This window comes from Pongo pygmaeus, chromosome 15, assembly GCF_028885625.2.
Source record: "Pongo pygmaeus isolate AG05252 chromosome 15, NHGRI_mPonPyg2-v2.0_pri, whole genome shotgun sequence".
In the NCBI taxonomy this organism is placed as follows: Eukaryota; Metazoa; Chordata; class Mammalia; order Primates; family Hominidae; genus Pongo; species Pongo pygmaeus.
In genome coordinates, this window is record NC_072388.2 from 58,656,516 (window position 1) to 58,671,219 (window position 14,704).

General features: G+C 34.5%; 1 protein-coding gene across 5 annotated transcripts in view; it reads left to right on the forward strand.

Moving 5' to 3' along the window:
* LRRC9 (leucine rich repeat containing 9) overlaps nucleotides 1-14,704 on the forward strand; it is a 154,716-nt gene that overhangs the window by 13,028 nt on the left and 126,984 nt on the right. For all 5 annotated transcript variants that reach the window (XM_054447570.2, XM_054447572.2, XM_054447574.2 and 2 more), the window contains 2 exons: nucleotides 5,868-6,050; nucleotides 11,877-12,032. In XM_054447570.2, the coding sequence (XP_054303545.2) occupies nucleotides 5,868-6,050; nucleotides 11,877-12,032 (339 nt within the window). The remainder of the gene's footprint in view (nucleotides 1-5,867; nucleotides 6,051-11,876; nucleotides 12,033-14,704) is intronic.

Below are 14,704 nucleotides of genomic sequence, written 5' to 3' on the forward strand. Positions count from 1 at the left end.
TGCAAACTAATTTTTCCTCTGCCAGACCTTCTCCTGCAGTCTTCCTCACCTCTCTAAATGGAGTCTCCATTCTTCCAGGAACTTAAGCCAAAATCCTTACAGTCATTTTTGACTCTTCTTATTCCTTCATACCCTCATCCAATCCCTCAGCAAGTACAACTGGGTGCACCTTCAGAATATGTCCAGAGTCTGATCACTTCTTACCACCTGCATCACTACCAAGCTGATTCAAGACACTATCATCTCTAACCTTCGTTAATGAAAAAAAGCTTTCTAACAATTTTTCCTGTGTTTGTCCTTTCCCTACTGTAGCTCTGTTCTCCACACAGAAGCCTGATGGAACCTTTAAAAATCTGTCAGATAAAAATCACCCTTCTGCTTAAAACCCTCCCTTGCCTTCTCATCTCTTTCAGAGTAGAAGACATTTCTTATAATGGGCCATAAGACTACCTAATCTAGCCACCCCACCACCCCCTACCTATCTCTTTGACTACAGTTTCTACCACTCTCTCCTTTGTCCAGTTTCAGCCACACTGGTCTGAATATACCTAGCACACAGTAATCTTAGGGCCTTTGCACTTGCTGCAATTTTCTTTCCTCATATACCTGCATGGCTCATTTCATCGTTTATTTTCAAGTCTTTGTCAAAATATTGTGTTCTAAGTGACACCTTTCCTTCCCAATTTAGGTGTAATAGGAAAACTGTCACAACCTCCCCAACCTGCAGCACTCCCTATCACAGTGCCACTGTTTCATTTTTCCTTTTGGCACATCCCTTACTAGAATACCAGCTCTCTGAGTACAGGAACTTTGCCTGTTCTCTTCATTGCTGTATCCACAATCCTTAACACAGTGTTGGATTGTAGTAAATCTCAATAAACATTTGTCAAGAACATGAATGAAAGAGAAACAACCAAATAAAGGGACTTAATGTTTATCACATATAATGTTGGTTAAAAAGTGACATTTATAATTTTGACAGTGTAAGATTGAAGGTGCATATTCAAATACATCCTCTAGAAAATACTGAAGAAAGATAGGTAAATTTACTATAGAAATAATTTTGAGTTCATAAGTATTAAAGTAGGCATTCTTTTACTCAGGCAAAAATATAAAAATACCAAAAAGCTATAGAATGAGGCAGATTAAGTCCCTTAAAAAGAAATGTAAACAAAATTGTATTAGTCAAATTCAAGAGGAAATATTTGATAAGAACTTTGAAGTGTCAACAGAATTTGAACAAGCATTGGTGGGAGGATCTTCTGGGTAGTAGGGCGTGGGCATTCTAAGAAGGGGAAAACAATATGTACAAAGGCAGGGAAGTGAGAAATCAAGGGGTATATTTGAATAACACCAGCATTGTCATTTGACTGGAGTATAGAGTATATATAGCAATATTGTAAGTTAACACTAGAAAGGTCAATTGGGTCTCGAATACAGACTGTATTTTATAGACAACAGAGAGTTGTAAAATTTTTGAGCAAGAAAGCGATATGATCAGAAACGTTCTTTAGGGATAGTGATCTGGAGTTAGTGTTTATTGATTTGGAACAGCTAGAAGAAGAAAACCCAGTCAGGAGATTCCAGGAATAATCTAAATGAGAAATTATGAGACTAAGAATTGGAGTGTTAACAGAAAAAAAAAGAAAAAAGAAGAGGAGGAGGAGGAAAGACGAGGAAGAAATAGATGCAAAAGACATTATGGTTGTTGAATTTGCAGAATTTCACAGCTAGTAGAATATGAAGAGTTAAGAGAGTCCAGAATGAATCTGTGATTACAGTTCTTAGCAAGCTCAAAAAATATACAAATCAGAAAAAAAATAGCTAGTTTGGTGGGGGTGAGGGGAAGAGAATGTATCTCGTTCTGGATATGTTGAGTTTAGAGTACCAGTGGGGCCATCCAGGTGAAGATCTGTACACACAACACTGAGAAATGGGTAAAGAGCAGTCATATCTTACAATCTTGGCATAACAAGCAAGAGTGTGAAGCGATGCTTAGGGCCATGGCAAATTGTCTCTACCAACATTGAGACCATCAGATAAGGGATCAGATTAAACATGTGGAAAAGAAGCCATGACAGAAACCAGAGACACTCAGAGGATGGTAACAGTTGTGACAGGGACAGGCAGTAAGATAGATAACAAGATTGTGTGTGTGTGTCACACAATCCCCTTCTAGTTCTGCCAGCTTAAGATACTACACTAAATCTTTAAATCATACTTACTATATGGAAATTCTAATTTTCAGCCTGGTAAACACATCATAAAATTAAAACAAACCAACAAAAAACCTTTGAAATAATTCTTACTTTTAAAAGAGCTCTTTTAAATCAATTAGAAACAAATAATCTAAGATACCCAGTAGAATAAAGGATAAGTGAGCAGATAATTCATAGAATTGAACTCCACATGACTAGTAGATTCATAAAATAATTTTCAATCCTACTAAGAATGAATAAAATGAAAAATAAAACATGATATAAGGCCGGGCATGGTGGCTTACGCCTGTAATCCTGTCACTTTGGGAGGCCGAGGTGGGCGGATCACTTGAGATCAGGAGTTCGAGACCAGCCTGGCCAACATGGTGAAGCCTTGTTTCTACTAAAAAAAAAAAAAAAAAAAAAAATAGCCAGGCGTGGTGGTGGGCGCCTGTAATCCCAGCTACTCAGGACGCTAAAGCAGGAGAATCGCTTGAACCTGAGAGGCGGAGGTTGCAGTGAGCCGAGATTGCACCACTGTACTACAGCCTGGGTAACAGAGCGAGACTAGGTCTCAAAAAAAAAAAAAGAAGATATAATTGTAATTGATAATATTTTATATAGTCAACATTTTATAAACATGTTACTCTGTGCTAGAAAGATTAGGATAAGATGGGCATTTATACAACATTGGTAATCATTAAAATGATAGAACTTTTCTAGAAAGCGTTTAGATAATGTGTACCAAGTCCTTTAAAAAGGCTTCTATCCTTTGACCTATCAATTCCTCTTTTAGGAATCTATTCCAAGAAAATAATGTGAAATGTGCATAAAGCTTTATACTTAAAATAGGCTAAAATTCCAAAAGAGATCAAAGAGAGCTATGAACATTAAATTCAGAGTGCTGTGGGAACATATAAAAGGGAGACCTAGCCTTGTTTGGGATGTCAGGGCAAGACATCCTTGAGGAGCTAATGCTGCAGCTAATGATATCAGACGTGAGTAGGAGTTGTCCAGGCAAAGACCCTTCCAGGCAAAAGTTAGAGCATGTGTGGAGGCTCAAGGTGGTCGAAAGGGGTATGGCAGATTCTAGGAACTAGAAATACTGTGTGACTGGATCACAGCAAGGGAAGCAATTATGACATAAGGCTGAAGAAGGTAAGTTCAGGATTCTGGGAAAATAAGGCATTGCCCTGCCAAGAAACTATATGGAAGTTTATCTTACCCTGGCTAGCCATGGCACCCTTATGGTGGTTATAAGCCATGGCTGCATAGACAGAAAGACCTCTCAGGTCTTGCTCTGCCTCATACTAGAGGCAGCATAATACGGTGGAACATGAAGTTTTGGTGAAATAACAATGTAAAGTACCTAAATAGTGACCAGCACATAGTAAGGACTCAACAGATCCATTGTTTTTATTATTTTATTACCATTACTTTAATTACATTGAACTGCTGTATTTCAGTATCTTCATTTTTAAAATGATGATAACAGGATTATTATAAAAATTCATTGTGCGGCATAATATTTAAAAAGGGTTTTTATGGCATTATGACTATCATAAAAACATTGAACGTGATTCACAGGAACTTTTACTATCTTCATATTAAAAATGTTCCTGGAACACTATTATCGTAGATTTTTATCTCTAACCTTTCCTCCTACCCTAAGAAGATAACTATCCTATCCTGGTGGTGATTGAATAACTTCTGTGCCCACCTTCCAACCATACCAGGCACCAGAGCACTAATTTTCAGTGAGATTTTGTGCCTTCGTGGACTCCATTGTCATCTGAATTTGGAATGTAGTTGGGGGATTTCTGTGTAAGACTTCAGAGTTTATACCCACCATCTGCTAGCTCAGACTAACGGTCAAATGAAACATAGCAACCCAGTAATCAAAGGCTGCCAAATGGTTTACCTTCTTGCCCCTGCAGAATTTGACCAAATAATTCTCTGCACAGCTCTGTCCATAAATCTTCCTTTTAGAGCAACTCTGCTTAGTCCTCCTCCCCGCATAGGCTCAGCCCAAGCCTCAGGTCAGACCAGTGAGCCACATTCTCACTTGTCCAGAGAGAGTTTGGAAATATATTAACTGCCTCAACCTGTATTACTCTTGCTTCCAGCAACCTGACTTCACTATTCTCTTTTCCATTCCATTTTTACTGTAGCTTTAGAACTAATCCTTCCTAGTTCTTCCTTTGGATTTCCCTTAACTCTGATTCTGATTTTTCTAGCTAGCATTGCATCCTTTCAAGTTTGACCCCACCACAGCACCCTCCTACCTCAGGCACCATCCTGGTAATGAGAAAGGTATGAGGATATCCTCGAAGTTGGTTGAAAGTAATAATCAATTTACTTTACATATTTATTTAGTGCCTGCTGTGTTCTAAGTGCTGAGTGTTGAGAATACAATGTTAAACAAGACACAAACCTTGTTCTCCACAAGTTTATCACAGGGTTAGCAAACGTTTTCTGTAAAAAAAAAAAAAAAAAAAGCCAAATAGAAAATATTTCAGGCTTTGTGGGCCACATGTAGCCTCTACTGCATATTCTTCTTTGTTTTTTTTGAATACTTAAAAAATGTAAATAACATTCTTTGTTTGTAGACTGGGGGCCAAAGCCCATATAGACCCTTGGCTTATAGATACAAGCAATTGGCAATAGGGTATAATAAAGTCCATACCAAAACTAAGCTCAGTGGTTAAAAGAGCTCGTAGGAGGAACATCTATCCCAACGCTGGGGGATGAAACAAGGATCCCAAGGAATATGACACTGGGTTGGGCCCTGACAGATTAAAAGGTGAAATTGGGGTGAAGTTCAGGCTACTCAAAAGGAGCAGCATGAGTAAAGGTCTAAGGACAAGACAGGGCTTGGCACATTCCAAAACTTCAATTGGTTCAATATGGCTAAATCATAAAATATTAGGGTTTAAACAGGAAGACGCAAGACTGAAGAGTTAATCAAGAGCCAGATGACAAAGGAAAGTATAAACAATGACTTAAACATCAGGAAAAAATATGTTAAGGAGAAACATTGGACTGAGAGTGCATATCAATCACTCCTCATCCATAGGTTGTGAGAAAACTGAGGCCCTCAAAAGAAAGTTAGGCTTTAGTTGACCATAATAGGTAAGAGAGGTGTTTATGGAAAAAACAAAACAAACAAAAAAAACAAAAATCAGGAATTCCATGGTGATTATAATGAACAGGGGATCCCATAGCCTTTAATGAGTAGAGCAGATCTGGAGGCAGGGAGGATGAAGAGGAGTGTTTCTAGGTGATAAGTATAGGAAATAGGGGTGAAGAAAGCAGAGACCTACAGGTATCCTGGGGGCAATTAGCAAGAGGGGCTGTGTAGGGGAAGCAACATATTAATGAATAAATGTGCTCACATCACTGGCTTCAAGGTTCCAGCTGGAATACATGATTTAGTAAATATTTAAAAGGCATAGTGGTATAGTGTGTTGTTTAATTATTGTTGATATTTTCTTCAGGAATTTAGCTTGTTTTTCAATAGAGAGAAACATTTTATGCATCTAAATCACTTTAATGTATTTAAGCGCATAATTAGAATGCATTAGACTATGGCTGATCTTAGGTGTTCAAATACTGCCTTTAGAAATGACAGTCACAATTAACTGAACATTATCTTTGCTGTCGTTTTAGGAACTCACGAACTTAACCAGGCTGCCTTGCTTAAAGGATTTATGTCTGAATGACCCTCAATATGAAACCAATCCAGTTTGTCTTCTGTGTAATTATTCCATACATGTATTATATCATTTGCCTTGCCTTCAAAGATTTGACACATTGGATGTGTCAGCAAAGCAAATCAAGGAACTGGCAGATGTAAGTACATCCCTAATCAGGCATCTGTGATTTCAGTTTTATTAGTTAATGGTTTCTTTCTGGCCATGTCCACATACGGTAGGTAGGATTATCAGTTCAGTTCTTGTTGCCGAGTCTACTTTTGCCCTAGTGAACTGGATATTACACATAAAAGTGTATAAATAAAAATATTAATATTAGAATCTTAATTTTGATGACAGTACTGGAAGGTGAAATAATAGAATAATAATGTTTCTAATCTATACAAAACAAGAAGAAAATTGAAAAAAAAAGGGTTAAAAATAATTAGACTAGTGCCATATATATATATAAAAATTAAAGCTTAAATAACAGAAATGTAACAACCACTTCTCCTTTGGAATATTACATATCAAAATTAGAAAATATCTATGGTTTATGGTAGTCTACCAAGGATTAGGTAGATTTTAGTCTAATTAAAGATAGTTTGTGATTCTCTGAAAGTTTAAGTAGCTGAGGACATCAGGGGAAGAGAAGTAACAGATGAAGACAGGAGTGGTAGAGGCCAGATTATGTGAGACTGTAGACTGTTGTAAGGACTTTGGTCTTTACTTTGAGGGAGATGGGGTCCACTGGAAAATTCTGATCAGAGGAGGGACTAAGATGACTTATATTTTAAAAGCATCCTTTTGAATAATGGATTAAGAATAGAGAATTAGAGGGGGAAAGTTGAAAGCAGAGAGACCAGTTAGGAGATTATTCCAGTAACTTAGACGAGCAATGTGGATGGTTCGATGCATGGTGTTCACAGAGAAAGTGGTAAGAAGTCAGATTCTGGTAGCAGTTACAAGATGGAACCTATCTGGGTTTACTGATGGAGTGAATATTAAGTACAGAGGAAAGAAGTAGAGAATAATTCCAAGATATTGGCAGGAGCAATTCAAAGAGTAAGTTGCTATTTGATGACATGAGGAAGAGTATGGGAGGTGTAGGTTTAGGAGGAAGAATCATGATTTTAGAATCATGATAACTTCAGGCATGTAAAGTTTGAACAATTTTTTGAATATCCTAGGGGACATGCTCAGTAAGTAGTTGGATATATGAGTTTACTATGTAGGAGAGTTTCCTAGATTGGGGGTATAAATTAAAATATGAGAATTGAAAGCAGAAAGTTGGTACTTAAAGCTGTGGACTGGATGAGTCACCAAGGGAATGGTATAGAAGAAAAAGTGTGTCACTTGGGTGTTAAATGTTGGGTAGAAGAGAAGGAGCCTGCAGAGGAGACTGAAAAGGAGAACTAAGAAAGGCAGGTTCATTCTGACTGAGATTCTCATATATTTGGTTCAGTCTTGTAAATATCAGGAGTAGCATAAAGAACAAAAAAAGGAATTCTTAGACAGTTTCTGACATCTTAAATTAAGTCATTATATTTTATTTTCTTATTGTAAAATATTTATCCTCCCTTTACCTTTTAAGGCACAAATAGGATATATACTATAGTCCAACTTTTGATTCAGACCAAAATGATTTTCAAATTCAAAGTATTTTTAATTTATGGATTGATATAAATTTCTAAAATGCTTTCTTCTCTACTATGCGTGAGACAAATTGTGGCAGTTCTTTGTGATAAACTCTTGAACAGACTGCTGTTGATTCTTCAGATTTTCACCTATGACTATGAACTAGTTTGTGTAAACTACAAGTGGCAGGTAAAGTCAGAACCTACCAGGAGGACCACCAAAGAGTTAGTGCGAGACAGAGGGAAGAACATATGGATTCAAATCAGAAGACTTGGATTCAAGCCCCCAACTGAATGTGCTACTACTAAAGAGCTCAGTTTTCTGAACTGAAACGAAGATGATGAAAATAGTATCTGCTTTTCAGTACAGGGTTGTTTTGGGGAGCCAATGAGTTAATGTACATAAAAGCCCATTTTAATTGTTAAGTAGTATAAAAATAAGTGCTATGAAACTATAGTTGAATATAATTCTGTTTATGACTTTGAATTCTTTTTTGGCCACCTAAGATGCAAAGGGATCAAATTTTGTCTTAGTACAAACATGCAACTGAATTTAGCATTATAATTAGTCTAATTTCTTTTTCTTAAAAGTTTGTTTTAACAGGTGTGGAATTCTACCAAAGTCTTTGAACGTGACTTTGACATTAATTTTTTAAAGTCCAAATACAAAAAGCAAGTTGCATGTGGTCAGCCTACAAAGTTGATTTGCTATATAGTTACAGTTTATAAAATAGTCTTCCCTCTTTCCCCAAAATCTTACTATATACTCTCAAACAAGGACAAAAAAAAACTCTTATTGATAACTCTTATTTATTGTTATGACATACTAAGTGATTTTGAAAAAGTTTAGAAATAGTAAAATATCATAATTTTTGTTTCTATATGAAGATATAGGTACATTCTTAATAAATTAGAAAAAGTTGAAACTATGGTAAGATATAGTAGACACTAAAATCAGTTGTTTTTTTGTGGAAGATGGGGCGACTGAGAAGACGGGAAACATAAGTGGGAAGTACACTTTTCATTGTATAAATCAAATTTTTTGGTTTTTGAAATGTGAATATATTGCTTATTCAAAAAAATTAAAATAAAACTAGTATGCTTTAATCTTTTTTTTCAACCCCACCTAGGGGGATTCCAAGTTAAATTTAAATTTTAGATAACCTATTAATAGATATTTAATAATAAAATATTGATTAAATTTTAGATAAAGATGTTTTGGGATAATTAAATAAGTATAAGTAAGTTTAGTAAGTATTATGTATATTAAAACATTATTTGTTGTTTATCTGAAATTCAAATTTAATTTGGCATCCTGTATTTTATCTGACCAAATTAACTCCATCCCATGTTCTCTTCTTGTGTTATTTTTTCCCTTTTGTTTACAGTTGATGCATAATAATTCTGTGTATTCTGTGGGATACCCAATGGTGTTCCAATACACATTTACAATGTATAATGATCAAATAAGGGTAATTACCATATTCATCTCCTCAAACATTTATTCTTTCTGTCGTGAACATCCAAAATCCCTTCTTCCAGATTTTCGAAAATATACACATTATAGTTAACCATATTCACCCTGCAGTGCTACAGAACACCAGAATTTATTCTTCCTATCTAGCTGTAACTTTGTACCCTTAACCAACCTTTCTCCCCATTCTTTCCTCCCCACTACCTTGCCTACAGCCTCCAATAGCTACAATTCTACTCTCTACTTCCAAGAGCTCAAAAAATGTTTTTAGTTCTCATACATGAGTGATAACATGCAGTCTTTATTTTTCTGTGCCTGACTTATTTCGCTTAACATAATGTCCTCCAGGCTCAAACATGTTGCCACAAATGACAGGATTTAATTCTTTTTTATGGTTAAATAGTATTCCATCATGTGTATACACATATGGGTGTGTGTAATGTGATATATATATTAAATTTTCTTTATCCATTCACCTGTTGATGGCATTTAGGTTAATTCTAAATCTTAGCTATTGTGAATAGTGCTGCAGTAAATGTGGGGGTGCAGGTATCCCTTTGATACACTGATTTCCTTTGTTTTGGATAAATATCCAGGAGTGAGATTGCTGAATCCTATGGAAGTTCTACTTTTAATTTTTTGAGAAAACACCATCCTCTTTTTCATAATGGCTGTACTAATTTACATTTCTACTACCAGCATATGAGAGTTCCGTTTTCTGGGCCCAGGTGGGCGGATCACTTGAGGTCAGCAGTTTGCAACCAGCCTGGCCAACATGGTGAAACCCCATCTCTACTAAAAATGCAATAAAGATTAGCCAGGCGTGGTGGCAGGTGCCTGTAATACCAGCTACTCAGGAGGCTGAGGCAGGAGAATCACTTGAACCCAGAAGGCAGAAGTTGCGGTGAGCCGATATCACGCCACTGCACTTCAGCCTGGGTGACAGAGTGAGACTCCGTCTCAAAAAAAAGAGTTCCCTTTGCTCTGCATCCTCACCAGCATCTCTCTCTTTTTTTTCTGTCTTTTTCACAATAGCCATTCTAACTAGGTGAGATTATATTGTGATTTTTATTTGCATTTCCATGATGGTTAGTGATGTTGAGCATTTTTTCATATACCTATTGGCCATTTGTATGGTATCTTTTGAGAAATGTCTATGCAGTTCCTTTGCCCACCTTTTGGATGGATTATTTGTGTGTGTGTGTGTGTGTTTCATTTGTGTGTGTGTGTTTCATTTGTGTGTGTGTATGTGTTGGTTTTTTTGTTTTTTTTTTTTTGCTGTTGAGTTGTTTGAGTTCGTTGTATATTCTGGATATGAGACCCTTATTGGATGAGTAGTTTGCAAATATTTTCTCCCTTCCATAGGTTGTTTCTTCACTCTGTTGATTGTTTCCTTTTGCTGTGCAGAAGCTTTTCAGTTTAATATAGTCCCATTTGTCTATTTATGTTTTTGTTGCCCATGCTTTTGAAGTATTAGTCATAAAATATTTGCCTAGATCAATGTCCTGAAGCATTTTCTCTCTTTTCTTCTAGTAGTTTTATGGTTTCAAGTTTTACATTTAAGTCCATTTTTTCAGTTGATTTTTGTATATGTTGAGAGATAGGGGTCTAGTTTCATTCTTCTGTATGTGGATATCCTATTGTTTTAGATTTAAGAATTTATTAGAATTATCTTTAGCTGTCACTGACCCACAGAATTTTGTATTGGATTTCCTATTGTCTCCAAATAGGCAAAAAAAAAAAAAAAAAAAAAAAAAAAATCAGGAAACACCATTTCCCATTTCTTAAGTTACAGTTTTTTTCTTTTAACTCAGTTGCACTTCAGAAATTAAGCTTTTCTTTACCAGTGATATTTAATCAGTTTATCATGATCCTAAAACAAATTTTTTTCGTAACTGTTCTTTGTTATAATTGTTTTATTTTTGGCAGGGGAATTTGGTGATTTCAGTTGCAGTACTTCATAATATGCATGGGGAAAGAGAATTATTTTGGCCTCTCATCATACTATGTATTTGTTCCTATTCTGCCTTTTATGCCAGATAATTATATTAGGATCTTGACTATCCACTCCATACTAAGTAAATTTCGTAAGAAAAGACTACATCTGTAGAAAATATATGTCTAAGAGTGTAAAAGCCTTCCAACTTATTTGCTTTCATTATTTCAGGTAAACAAAACCATGTCAGATTTTTTATAATGCCTCAAATTTGTTTACGGTCTCCTCAGATAGCTCTTTTTAACTAACATAACTCTCAAACACCATTTAGCTGGTGCACTTCTTAATTATGGATTTAATCAATTTATCATGATAAATTTATTAATAACTGAATGATGCATTGTTATTAAGGAACTCAAGATAAATGGATTTGATAGACATTTAGTAATTTGCTCAGCCTAACAAACATTCTTTTATACATTTGAAAAAAAATCATATTCCTTAGCCGTGCTTTTAAAAAACGAATTGAGTAATGTTATATTTGCTTTTAATTCTTATTAATTTCTTTTATTCCCTGAGTTAATCAAATAGGAATAATGAGTTTTATGTTTGCTCTAATTGTACTACCTCATTACCTACACCAGTTTATACATTAAATTTTATCTGTAGTCTCTTTATGTTGTTATCCTGGAAATAAATGTGAATATGCCTCACACTTTATGCCTCACAAAGGAAATCTTTGGAATTTTATATTTTTTATTAAGTTTAAATATAGAACTCTGTGTAGCCATTGTCACTCCAACTATCATCATTATTAGTAACTAAGCATGCAAATCATCTAAATAGTTATATAGAACATACTGTACTTATATAATACCACTAACAATTGCCTATAATTTGTTTTAGCTAATTTTTTGTTGTTTTCTTTCTTACTTTTAGACCACAGCAATGAAAAAAATAATGTATTATAATATGCGTATAAAAACTCTTCAGAGGCATCTTAATGAAGACCTTGAAAAACTGAATGATCGAAAATGCAAATTACAAAAGTTGCCAGAAGAACGAGTAAAATTATTCAGCTTTGTGAAGAAAACTGTAAGATTTAATAATGTAAAATTCCAGTGGCCATATCTTAAGAAAACCGTTAGATAAGATAGCAAGCAATATCTTTTAAATTATGTATATACACGCATATATAATACACACACACACACACACACACACACGTAATTACTACTGAATTTCAAGTTAAGCTTGCCCCCAAAAAAGTTTTGATTCCAGGTACTTAACTAAGCTACATTCTGTGCTTAGAAATCTGCAATTCAAAAAAGGTATAGGCTTATTAAATTATGAATTTTGTTTAAAAAAACTGTGTATTTCAATATGATTTAGAGTGTTACAAAAATTGTTAGACTTATTCAGCTGTGTTTTTATTAGATGCCAGTAGGCTGTGCTCAAAATTCATTTTCTTATTTAAAGTGCTAAAAAAAAAACCCTTTCCTAATAACATTAAGGTATACAACAAAGTGGGAACTTTAAATCAAGCTATATTTTAGTAGTATGTATGCATTTTTATTTAGAATAAATTGGATTTCCTTTACTAAAAGCAGACCCTGAAAAAGTAAGAATTATTTAACTCAAAACACAATCTTGTATATATAATAATTCCTGTATTGTTTTCAGTATGAGGAAATAATGGATTATTCAACAAATGGTGTTACAAAAATAGTCAAACTATTTGGGAGCTGGAGAGTTGGCTCCTTCATTTGCACTTTACCAAATGTAAATACCAGTAGGAAAAAAAAGAATTAAATGTAAAAATGAAAACATGAAAAATTGAAGAATAAATATATAGATGGATATATTTATCTGATCTCGGCCTGCTAAATGAAAGAAATACTAGAAATCACAAAGGAATAAAATGTAGATTTGATTTTTTAAAAACCAGTGAAATGCTTTTGTATTTAAAATAATTAATAAATGTAAACAACAGATGAAAATCTGAAAAAATGTCTTCAACAAACATGATGGACAAAGGGTCAATATCCTTAGTATAAAAAGGTGCTCATATGTAAAACAAAATAAAAGGTAAATGTCTAAACAGAAAAATTGAGCAAAGTATGTAAACTAGAATTTTACAAGAGTAGAAATAAAAATGACTAATAAGCATTTGAAAGAACTCAACTTGATGATTAATTTCCAAATGTTAATTAAGACAACAAGAAACTGTTTCACCTATAAACTGTCAAAGTATGACACATGACAGTACTCAGGCTTGTGAAGATGGATGTGACACACTAGATACCACTTACGGAAGTATAACTTTGGTCATATGTATAACAGCCTAAAAATGCTGAGTTTTTGACCCAGTAAATCTACTTCTAGCACTCTATTGTAAATATGTATATAAAAGGACATATATAAATATTTATATATATCATTGCACTATTAATAATTAAAAAATTGGAAACTAAATGTTTAATAAGAGTTATATACTCAAGACAGAATAGTATGTAGCTATTAATATTAAAAACCAAGGTTTTGAAATATATTTAATGCTTTTTTAAAGTGAGCAGTTCTTATTATAATTAGAAAAATATTCTTAAAGTAAAATTTTAATAAAATTTAATTAAAATTAAAATTAATAATAAAAAAGATTATTTCCATAAAAATCACAAGAGATCAATATATGGATATCATTTTATATCTGCTATTTTCATGTGCAAATGCATATATTAAGTAAAATCTGCAAATGAGAAAAATAATGGCTATAGATATATGCAAATATATATATTTTAATGAATATGCTTAATCTATTTTCTAACAACTGGATATATCTATTACAGAGGAGTACAGATAACTAGTAAATTTCCACTTATATATATTTTCCCTTATAGAGTACAATTTATCTGTTGTTGTTGTTGTTGCCTTTATTTTACTTTAAATTCTGGGATACATGTGCAAAACATGCAGGTTTGTTACATAGTTATACATTTGACATGATGGTTTGCTGCACCTATCAATCTGTCATCTAGGTTTTAAGCCCCACATGCATTAGGTATTTGTCCTAATGCTCTCCCTCCCCTTGCCCCCCACCTCACAACAGGACCTGGTGTGTGATGTTCCCCTCCCTGTGTCCATGTGTACTCATTGTTCAACTCCCACTTGTGAGTGAGAAAATGTGGTGTTTGGTTTTCTGTTCCTGTGTTAGCTTGCTAAGAATGATGGCTTCCAGCTTCATCCATGTCCCTGCAAAGGACATGAACTCATTCTTTTTTTTTTTTAATTTAATTTTATTATTATTATACTTTAAGTTTTAGGATACATGTGCACAAATGTGCAGGTTAGTTACATATGTATACATGTGCCATGCTGGTGTGCTGCACCCATTAACTCGTCATTTAGCATTAGGTATATCTCCTAATGCTATCCCTGCCCCCTCCCCCCACCCCACAACAGTCCCCAGAATGTGATGATCCCCTTCCTGTGTCCATGTGTTCTCATTGTTCAATTCCCACCTACGAGTGAGAACATGCGGTGTTTGGTTTTTTGTCCTTGGGATAGTTTACTGAGAATGATGATTTCCAATTTCATCCATGTCCCTACAAAGGACATGAACTCATCATTTTTTATGGCTGCATAGTATTCCATGGTGTATATGTGCCACATTTTCTTAATCCAGTCTATCATTGTTGGACATTTGGGTTGGTTCCAAGTCTTTGCTATTGTGAATACTGCTGCAATAAACATACATGTGCATATGTCTT